General features: G+C 38.2%; 1 protein-coding gene across 1 annotated transcript; it reads right to left on the bottom strand.

Annotated features, from left to right (window-relative positions):
* Positions 1–641: 641 nt before the first annotated feature.
* Positions 642–10457, bottom strand: LOC125153150 (KRAB domain-containing protein 5-like). The gene is made up of 6 exons (XM_047836057.1): positions 10443–10457; positions 8991–9117; positions 7945–8072; positions 5157–5314; positions 2063–2198; positions 642–681 (listed from the first exon to the last, which is right to left on the bottom strand). Exons 1-3 carry the CDS (start codon positions 10455–10457, stop codon positions 7966–7968), a joined length of 249 nt encoding a protein of 82 aa, XP_047692013.1. The 3' UTR covers positions 642–681; positions 2063–2198; positions 5157–5314; positions 7945–7965.
* Between the last annotated feature and the right edge of the window lie 1142 nt (positions 10458–11599).

Raw genomic sequence — 11599 nt, 5'->3', positions numbered from 1 at the left:
TGTCTCATATCTTTTGTACCGAATTATATTTTACAATTTGAAGGCAGTGGAACATAGATGGTGCATGTTTTCTTTCTCTGAAACAACAGAGCAGTGATAATGAAGATTGTGTCTGTGATAGGAGTGTGAAACAAAATGGAAACTTGTAGGACTGAGCCCTGACTGAAATACAATCTCCACTTCAAACACCAGTATCTTCAACAAAAACAGGAGAGAGCCCTCATTTTCCAAGGCAGACTCAAAACAAAGTGAAAACATGGAAGGGAGTTTCTAGAATGAATATCCTCTTGCAGTAAATCCTCCTAAGGTACTTAATATTAAATGAGAAAAAAACTATTAACCTTATGGTAGAGGGATGTGGCAGAGAGAAAATGAAGTTCTTGAACCTACTATAATGGATCATATTGGTGTCAAGTGCCTAATGATTTTCAAAGGACATAATAACTTCATTGAAATAAATGTCCAGATTAAGTATGTAAATCATAATCTAAATATAAACGTAGGGGCATCTGGGTGAATCAGTCACTTACGTGTCCAACTCTTGATTTCTGCTCAAGTCCGGATCTCACGGTTCATGTGTTTGAGCCCTGCATCAGGCTCTGCACTGACAGCATGGAATCTGTTTGGGATTCTCTCTCTTCCTCTTTCTGGCCCTCTCCCACTCACACTTGTCTTCTCTCTCTCTCAAAATAAAATGTAAAATAAAATAATAAGATAAAATAAATGGATAGCATCTGTTTTATTCAATTACTGAGCCCAATATAGCACCCATATCTTTTAACTATAATAATGTATTTGAGCTTTGTCTTTCATGAGTGATTAGAGACTTTCAGAAGCTCCTCTTTGAATTCTTATCAGCTCAATCACAAAAGCTTGGGCCAGAGATCCTGACATGAGAGATTACCTGATGTACAATGCTTGGAAAACTATGATCTCCTTTTGGTGTCCTTTCCTAATTTAATGATATTCTCCAGCGTTCCTGAAACATTGTGGGATTTCTCCACTGCAAAACAGATGGACTGGGAGTTTTAATAGAAGCCCTAGTCCTCGTGCTGACTGATATCCTGTCCCTTTTTTTTTTTCTCTCAAAGATGATGTTCCTCTTTCTCATAGTGCCTATAGCACAGTATCTTTCTATAAAAACATTATTGATCTAGTAAGTAGAAGAGGAACAGGCAAAGTTCATTTAATGCTTCATTCCACTGATTTAACAAGCACAGGTGACCCTGTGTACCCACCTGTGTACCCAGGTGTACCCACCTCCCATGCTGTTGAAATCCATGTATAACTTTGACTCCCTAACAATTCATTTCAATAGTCTATTGTTGATAAGAAACCTTATCAAAGAGTCAATTAATATATATTTTATTTTATAGGTGTTAAATATGGTATTCCTGCAATAAAATAAGCTCAACAAAAGAAGATGCTAAGAACGTCAGAAGGAAGATAAAATATAATACTATACTGTAAATACATCTGACTGTAAGTGGACACACAGTTCAAGGCCATGAGATTCAAGAGTCAAGTGTGTTTTGTGTTACTATCTGTTTACCTGCAGTCTTGATGAAGGTGGGGCCAGCTAAGGTTGGTGTAGGACAATAGTTCATCTATTACAGATCACTGATCACACAGTAAAATCCATTCACTGTTATTTATTAAAATAATAAGTTCAAAAACTAAACAAACCACTGCAAGATCACTGTAGGATCCTTGGTCAAAATACCCATCGCAAGCATTCAAGAACCATTCTTATTCCTGATATAATGATCTGTGACTTGTACTTCCCATGTTTTTCACACTGAGGCTAATTCTTGAGTAAATGTGGATTTACAATATCTTGTGCTCTTATGGGAAAGTTAGCTATACTTTCCTCAAGTATCTATGAAAATTTCTTTATGTCAACCCTGTAACAAACGTTCTTCTATGAATGGCTATTATGAAAATACATCCAGATTTTAATGAATTGCTAGTGTCTTCTCAAACAGCAAGTGGCAAAACTATTTAAAATTTGACCATATCTCTGTCTTACTTTAATGCAAAGGATGATGCCCTGAACACTTACTTCATGCTGACTTACATCACTTTTGTACATCAACAACAAACAGCATCTTCAGGTAGACTTTCTTCATACATTGTACATGACAGCCTCTTAAATCTTCCATTAAAAAGTAGGTATGAATGCCACATCGTATAAGAGCCTACGTGTGAGACAGCAACAATCAAATCACTTTGCATGCACACAAATAAAGCCATAGCATGAGATGATTTAAGAGTAAAATTATTAATATGCCTATTGCAAATACTCTTATAGTAAAACAAAAACAAAAACAAAAAAAAACGAGAGACACACTGATAATAACTATCCCTCTCCAAACATCCATCCCCTCCCTAATACTTTCATGCATATTAACAAATACAGTTGCCAGGGCCCCTGGGTGGCTCAGTGAGTTAAGGGTCTGACTCTCAGTTTCAGCTTAGGTCATGATCTCAGGTTGTGAAATTGAGCTATGCTTCAGGCTCTGTGCTGACAGTGCAGAGAAGGCTTGGGATTCTCTGCCCAACCCTTCCTCTCAAAATAAATAAACATTAAAAAAAATACAGCTGACCGTTGAATAACATGGGTTTGAACACTGTGGGTCCACTTATGCACATATATATATATATATTAATACAGTACTGTAAACATGTTTCCTCTTTGGTTTGATTTCCTTAGTATTTTCTATTCTCAAGGTTATTTTATTATAAAAATACCATATATAATACAGATAGCATACAAAGAATGTGATGATTGACTGTTAATATTCTAGGTAAGTCTTCTAGTCAACAATATACTATTTCCATATAAAAGTAGGTATGGTTTTAAGTTTTGCAGACTCAGAAATTACAGACAGATTTTCAATTGTGAAGGGGTTAGTGCCCCTAACAATTGCATTGTCCAAGGCTAACGTATAATTGATCTGAGTGTTTTAAGTTTTCATTCTTCTATGTAATAAATACTCTGATTTCGAATCATGTCTGAAAACTAGTATTTACTTATGCTTTCTGCTGTGAATTCAGATTTTATCTAGATATAGCTTTCTACTACATAGTTTGCTGATTGTTTACATCTTTCTGTTTTTATCCTTTATAAAGACTCTATTTTAGGGGGTGCCTGAGGTGCTCAGTTAGTCGAGTGTCTGACTCTTGATTTTGGCTTGGTCATGATCCTATGGCCATGGGATTGAACCCCACATGGACCTCTGCATTGAGCATGCAGCCTGATTAGAATTTTCTCTTTTTCTCCCTCTGCCCCTCTCCCTCTCTCTACAAGAAAAGGCAAGACTGTATTTTGTACTCAAGTGTATTTTAAAAACAAAGGTCTGCCATCATTTTTTTTTTACATTTCTAGGGTTTCTATCCAGTATGATTTCCATAAAGACTTTGCCAATATTCTTCACTTTTGTAAGGTACCACCCCAGGATTTGCTATCTTCTGTTGAATAGTTTTGATTATGAGTTAAATGGTATGCCACATTCATTACATTTCTTTATATTTTATTTTTTAAATGTTTATTTTTGAGAGTGAGAGCAAGAGCAGGAGATGGACAGAGGTGGGTAGGAGGGAGACAGAAGATCTGAAGTAGGCTCTGCACTGACAGCACAAAGCCTGATGTGGGACTTGAGCTCACAAATTGTGAGACTGTGACCTGAGCTTATGTGAGAAGTTCAACCAAGGGAGCCACCCAGGTGCACACAGTCCTTACATTTTAAGGTTTTCTCCAGTACACTCTCATGTTCACAAACTTTATAATTCTGCTTAAAGGCTTTGTCACATTTTATTTTACATTTGTAGCCTTCTCCCAGCTATTTATAAACTTATGTTGGTAAGTTTTGTGTGGTAGTTAGCATCTTTGCCACATTTTTTTTGTAAGAGCATTCTTCCCATTATAAAATCTCTGCTGTTGAGCAAATTTTGAAGACAAGTTAAAGTTTTGCCACAGTTACTACATTTTTAGGTTTTCTTTCCAACAAGGATACAATGATGTATACTAATATTTGAACTTTCATAAAAGCCTTTCCAATCCTTATTACTTTAAGACTGATTCTCTGGTGTTAGGATTAACATTTTTCCCAGATTCATTGTATTGGCAAACTCTGTTTCCATTATAAAATCCTTGGTAATTATGGAAGATAGAGTACTCACTGAAGATTTTCCTAAGATCGCAGCACATGAAAACTTGTTTCAAATTGTTCAAGAGTATCACATAATACTCATGTTTAAAATAAATATCCAACCATGTTTGTCAAAATTAAAAGACTTTGGAACAAAAAGGGATCATGTCTTGGTGGAAGGAATCAAGAACCCTTCAAAAAAGACTTGTTAAATCCATCCCATTCAGAATTATCTTCATTGTTAAATATCTAACCTTCAGAAATGTTTCAGTGAATGATTAAACCAATGTTCTATATGAAGTGGTCTGAATGATTACTTTTAGCATGGACTAGGTGACTTTTCAGAACTTCTGAATGTCCTTTCAGAGAATATAGATGTTTCAAAAATGGATCTGGATCCTTTCATTCAAAGACAGTGTTGTGAAAATATAACTGACTTAATGTTGTCCCCCCTCCATGCCAAGTTTTTATATTATTGATCTCTCCTGACAGTAAGGATTTCATTGTGGTGATTTGGCCACTTTTGTTATAACCAACATAACATCCTTTCTACCCTTACCACTGTCTAAGTGTAAATACTCAGAGCCACAGCCTCCAGATCTACCCAAATTAGGTGTAAGGAATGAATCTTGTTTTGCCAATCATTGCCAACAAGAATAGGGTGTTATGGAGAGACACAACTACAAAATATAAAAGAAGTTTTCCCACTTACTAAACTCACACAAACGTACATTAAAATGCTAACGTACAAAATTAGTTCCCATCACAGGACATCAGCAGAATGGAGAAATAGGAAATACCAGCACTTTGCTCTTCCATGAAACCAAAGTGGACCAAATTACCTTTGGAATGCTCCAGAAGCTGGTTAGGAGAACACAGCACACCCAGAAAAGTAAAAATGGAGAAGAGCCACATCAAAGAGACAATGAACATTGGTGAAACTTGCCCACAACTGCTGTTCACCCTCTCTGGCACTCCGTGGAAAGACTGTGAGAAAACTCTTACCTCCTCTAAGGAGAGAAACCATAAGTGACCTGAATAATGATCTGGCTTGTTTGCAGCTGCATGAAGAATTTGTTTATCATGGCAGGACATACAAAGCTGAAGGAATGAGAGGACCCACTGGATGCACCATGGCAGCTGCTCAGATAAAATGTGACTATCTGTTCAAACAACAGAAGATACAGAGGTGAACACAATCAGAAAAAGGAAGGTGTCATACATTCTCAAGTAACTACATTTTCTCAAACTGGGAAATTTAAAAAACTCAGACATTACAAATGGCCAAAATGTGTGACAGATGCCAGAATTACTATTATTTGTGTTTTCCTCTACAAAGCAACTTCATAAGCCCATGCCCAGAGGATTTTTTTTAATTCCCAAATCGAGAGGTCACAAAGTATACAAAGAAAATGTAAAATGCATTGCAATCAGAGTAATAAAGTACATCTTCAAAACTGACCCTAAATTAATAAGGAACTATTAATTGTCTGACAAAGATGTCAAAAAAATAATCATAAATGAGGCACCTGGCTGGTTAAGTCAGTGCAGGGTGTGATTCTTGATCTCAGGGTTCTGAGTTATATCCCCACACTGCATGTAGAGATGAGTTAAAAATAAAATCTTAAACAAAAATGTATCCTATGTGCTCATGTAGGAAGAAGAAGAAAGAGGTAGGTAACGAAATAATATCAGAAAACTATGCATGACCAAAATGAAAATCCAAAGAGACAAAACAACAACCCAAAATTAGGAGCTGAGGAATACAATTACTGAATTTAAAAATACACTAACGGGACAGCAACAGACTTGATCCAGCAGAAGAAAGAATCAGACAACCTTAAGACCCCTTGTTTTAAATTAACTACTAAGAGAACCAAAGAAAAATGTGGAAAAGAACAGAGTCTAGGGACTCATGGGTCACCAACAAGTCTCATTCCCCATATGGAGAGGAGAAAGAAATCATATGAAGAACTAAAGGCTTGTGGTTCCCATGTATGTGGAAAGAAGAGACCAACAAGCTCAGTAAATTCAAAGGATACGTGTCAAGATATGAACACAGTGACACACTTTAATTAACCTATCAAAAGTCATGATGATAAATGATGAATTGTTAAACACCATGACAAAAGCAGCTCATCTTCTACAAGAGAGCTCTTTTAAGATTATGAGTGGGATTCTCAGTAGACCTGATAGGAGGAAGTACATGGGACAATGTATTCAAGTACTGAAAGATCAAAAATATCCACCAAGAATACTCTACCTGGCAAAACTGTTTTCCATGGATGTAGAAATGAAGTCTTTTCCAAGTGAAACCATGCCCCCCACCCAGGTTTACCAGTAGACCTCTCCTACAGAAATGTTCAAGGAAGTCCTTTTAGTTGAAATCAAAGGATTCTAAATGGTAAATGAAACCATATGACAACATATGCTCTCTGCTAAATATAAAGAGTTACACAATTACAGATATCTTTAGTGTTGTGATTGGGTAGCACATGTCACTTTCATTTCTGCTAGCATTTTTTTTAATAAAGCATAAAAATCATTAATCTAGGTAATAAAGTATACAACATAAAGAATAGAATTAGTCATATTTGTCAAGTGGGTACACAGGTGGAGATGACAAGTAGAAGAATTTTGCATGTAATGGACGCTATCAGTTCACAAAGGTTTGTTAGTTTAAGATGTTTTAAGTAGTCTCTTGGGTAACCACAATGAAAATAGATACAGAGGACACAAAAGCTAATGAGAATGGCATCAAAGCATGCCATGGGTATAATACCAGAATTAAGGATAAAATATAATATCTAAACTTGGTACAGTGATATAAAATGTTTAAATATTACTTTCAATTCACAAAAAGGGTTTCTCTCATGCAGAGAGAACATAAATTCACCAATAACTAGATGATGAAATTAATTTTATTATTATGACAACTCATCTAGACATGATATGATGTAAACTGAACACTAACCAGGAAAGAAATGAAAAACGTGTCTCAAATTATGCATGGGTGGTATTTATTCAGGCAAATGCATAATTTTATGGGTGAAGGGCATAAAGTTGATTTACATTTGAGTTAAACTCATACTGTCTTAAAATGTAGTGAGATGAAAATTGTCAGCCTGTAACAAAATTCACAGGCAGAAATTTAATTACAACTACATAATGTTGTGAAAGTTCCCACCAAAAGGAACCACATTATTATGGGATTATAAAATCAGAATAACACTTAACCCCAAAATACTACATAAGATGAATTTTTAAAAGGAAACCTTCTATATTACTGTAATTTTAAACTGTGTAACCATGAAAAGCAAGCATTTTGATTTCTTGCCATGCTTCCATTGACAATAAGAATATTCAGTAAAATCAACTATAAAATGCTCTAATTAAAAATTTTATGAATAGGGGCGCCTGGGTGGCTCGGTCGGTTAAGCATCCGACTTCGGCTCAGGTCATGATCTCACGGTCCGTGAGTTCAAGCCCCTCATCGGGCTCTGTGCTGATGGCTCAGAGCCTGGAGCCTGTTTCTGATTCTGTGTCTCCCTCTCTCTCTGCCCCTCCCCTGTTCATGCTCTGTCTCTCTCTGTGTCAAAAATAAATAAATGTTAAAAAAAAAATTAAAAAAAATTTTATGAATAAACACTGAAAATACATTAAAAATGTATTATGTTACAAATTTGTATTATATTATGTGTTATGTCAGTATTATGTTACTAATTTCCATTCAAGGAGAACTACTCAAATGACATTTTAAGTTCCATCTTCCTACTTTACATTTGGATCTCACCTCTGTCATCTGCTTCATTCATTACCACCTACCCAGATGAGTGGCTACTCTCTCTTTTTGCTTCACATTCCAAGACTCCTTCTTTTGTTCCAAAATGATGACCAGGTCTAGTTTTGACACAATATGACCTGTTTATTAGAAAAAAAGGAACATTTGAGACAAATGAATGGCTCAGTCGGTTTAGCATCTGACCCTTGATCTAAGCTTGGGTCATGGTCTCCTGGTCTCAGGATCTCAGGATCTCATCAAGACCAAGTTGGGCTCTTTGCTGACAGTGAGGAGCCTGTTTGGGATTCTCTCTTCTCTCTGCTCCTTTCCTGCTTGTGCTCCTCTCAAAAGAAATAAATATTTTGTTTTTAATAAAGGAATGTGAGTATTGATGGAGATTCTAACTTTCAATCCATATTGTGTTCAGAAGAAAATAAAGAACATTGTCTAATTCTAGGCAGTGATTTCCCAAATGCTGTTGCCCAACAACCCCTTTAGAACATGCAGGAGGGATTTCTGATGTTCAGATCTTGACCTCCACTTCCTAGTACTACCACTATATCAAGGAGTAGAAATTGGTATTTAAAATGTGGGAAATACCACTTGATTCCACTCAGTGTTTAGATTGCCACTAAGTGCAGCGCCTGGGTGGTTTGGTCGGTTATGCATCTGACACATGGTTTCTGTTCAAGTCATGATCTCATGGTTCCTGAGTTTGAGCCCTGCATGGGGCTCTACACTTACAGCATGGAGCCTGCCTAGGATTCCCTCTACCCCTCTCTCTGCTCTTCCTCTGCTCTCTCAAAATAAACTTAAAACATTTTTTTTAGAATTGCCATTAATCTACAGAAATGATGATGTTACCCTAAGGAAGGGGAAGCTAAAGCTGAAAAGGAAACATGAAGATTTTTCTCTACATCTACAAACCCTACTTTTTTCCCTGACTGCAGGCATCTGAATCCCACTCATGCAAAGAGGAAGCTTCCAAGAGACAGTCTTCAAAGGAAGGAACACAACTCTGAGTGTTGTTTGGGAAGTCTGGAAGGAGTTATCCTCACCCAAGAAGAGGAGGTGTCCATAGTTCTCTAACATCACATCCCTGTACAATTCCCGTTGACTGTGGTTCAGGCATCCCCATTCCTCCTGAGAGAATTCTATGGCCACATCCCTGAATGTCAGCAATCCCTGCAATAAATACCATAGTTACCTAGTGGCCACAGGCTGAGGTCATAATGGTACCTAAGATGCAAGAGGGAGTTAATGTCACTAGCTAGAACCCCAGACCTGACCTTCACTGCTTGCCTGCATATACCCACTGACCTTAAACCCACATTTTACCTAACCTCTTTTTTCTATCTTATCTTTTACTTAAGACAAAACACTCCATGCCATTGTGTCCTGTGGTAGAAACAAAAAGTATGTGGTGGAAACAAAAGGACATGACTACCCTGAGGAAGAGCTTGGATTGGCCCAATTTGAGCTTAATCCCTGACGTACTTCTAAGCAGCTGAACAAGAGAGTAAACCATGGAGTGAAGACAGTTACCTTTATCTCATTATATTAAAAAAATAATGTTTATTTCCTTGAGAGAGAGAACACAAGTGGGGGTGGGGCAGGGAGAGAGAGAAACAGAATTCCAACCAGGCTCCATCCTCAACGTGGAGCTGGACTTGGGGCTTGAACTCAGGAGTGAGATACTGGCCTGAGCATAAATCAAAAGTCAGATGCTCAGCCGCCTCAGCCACCCAGACACCCCCTTTTACTTCATTATAATACTAAAATCTCCACCCAAGGAGGAGCACAAATCCATTTACTATGTAACATACAAAGTATGTATAGAACTGTTTTAAGGCTCATGTGCAACCTTATCCTGACCTCTATATAGATGATGACCTCTCCTTTTTAAATATCCACCCTAACCCTAAATAAAAGGAAACCATTCCCACTTCCTCTGAGTCTCTGCTTTGGATGTTATTCCCTGTGATCTTATTTCTTTTTTAATGCCTATTTTTGACAGAGACACAGAGCGTGAGTGGGGGAAGAGCAGAGAGAGAGAGAAGGAGACAGAATCCAAAGTAGGTTCCACTCTCTGAGCTATCAGCACAGAGCCCGACCCCCAGGGCTCGAACCCACAAGGCATGAGATCATGATCTGAGCTGAAGTAAGACGCTTAATCAACTGAGCCACCCAGGCACCCATCTTCTTATTTCTTGTCAATCAATTTTCCTTGGTCTGACATTCCTCCCCCGCGCCCCCCTGCTGCATGTAGTTTTTTTGTGATTCACCAAGGAGTGAACTCATGTTACTTCAGTTATATTAGGAGAACTGTTTCTGGCTTAGGTGAATTTCCTGCTTTCTGCAGTAAGAGAATTGGTAACACAGTATTAGGCTCTAGTATATTCTCTAAATTTGAGGTGAGTTGAGCTACCCACGTGCCCTGCAATTTCTACAGGCATGAAATTTCCCAAGAAACAGACAACAGAGCCTCTGGCCTTGGATGCAAGGCTTACCTGAGAACTGGCCATTTCTTCTTCTTTCACCTTTCACCTTATCCTCTAGATTTCTTTCTCAGAAGATCTTTGTGGAGAAATTACAGCTGAATTAGAGGAAAATGTCTATAAAGCCACCAACACAACCTCTTCACCTGTAAACTGATCACTTGCAGGCAGGACTTTAAAATGCAGGGACACCTGGGTGGCTCAGTTGGTTGGGCATCCAACTTCGGCTCAGGTCATGATCTCGCAGTTTGTGGGTTCGAGTCCCAGGTCGGGCTCTGTGCTGACAGCTCAGAGCCTGGAGCCTGCTTCGGATTCTGTGCCTCCCTCACCCTTTGCTCCTACCCTGCTTATGCGCTCTCTTTCAATAATAAATGAACATTAAAAAAAATTTTTTTTTAATGCAGAAAAGGCCCAACTTCCTAGTCCTTTGTGTCAGGAGCTATTCAGAAACTATGAGCTCCCACCTGGAAACCAATCTCTGAATTTCCCTTCCCTGCTTTCAGGGGGCCTCCCCCCGCCCCCACAGAAGCCCACAAATTCTGCTTGATCATAGCAACAGTGTGCTACAAGGACCTGACCCTCCCCAACTCCTATGGAGGAGACCCTTGTTACCTCTCCTTGAGCCAAAGCCTGCACCCAACTCTCATAAATAGGAAGATTTCCTGCTTAACTCTGGGTCTCACTGAGAATTATGGTAGGAAATGATAGGATTCTGTATGCAGAGAGGGAAAGATTAAGACCTGAAGACCTTGGATGAGGAAAAACACATTTTAGAACACTGTGATTGCATTGTCCAACATGGCCTCCAGAACTGCCAGTGATCAAGGTCTGGACAATCACTGGAATCATCGTCATCCAATGGCATCTGGTCCTCAGTAGGATACAGGAATTCAATTCAAGTCATGAAGGTGGTCTTCATGACTTAATCTTTTAATCTTCAGGAACCCACCACGTTTGCCAATTTCTTAATTCTGTGACATTTATCAGATGATGCCACCAAAGAGCTGCCTGTGACTTTGAAGTTAGAAAAGGGAGCCACTTTGGGTTCCCTCCCTCCACTGCAAAGAGCTCTTCACATCTTTTTCCTTTCCATACTTTTCCCACCTTTAATAAAATGAGATAGGTTATCACTGGTGGTGGGATAACATTTCATTCTGTACACAGCCATG

This window comes from Prionailurus viverrinus, chromosome E2 (genome assembly GCF_022837055.1).
Source record: "Prionailurus viverrinus isolate Anna chromosome E2, UM_Priviv_1.0, whole genome shotgun sequence".
In the NCBI taxonomy this organism is placed as follows: domain Eukaryota; kingdom Metazoa; phylum Chordata; class Mammalia; order Carnivora; family Felidae; genus Prionailurus; species Prionailurus viverrinus.
The sequence above is the reverse complement of the archived record's forward strand: the minus strand, read 5'-3'. Positions and strand labels throughout refer to the sequence as shown.

Excerpts from the sequence above, each read along its gene's own strand:
- LOC125153150 (XM_047836057.1), bottom strand. Across the intron at positions 8,073-8,990 it reads TGGACACCTCCTCTTCTTGG|GTCATATTGTGTCAAAACTA; the intron begins GTGAGGATAACT and ends TCTAATAAACAG.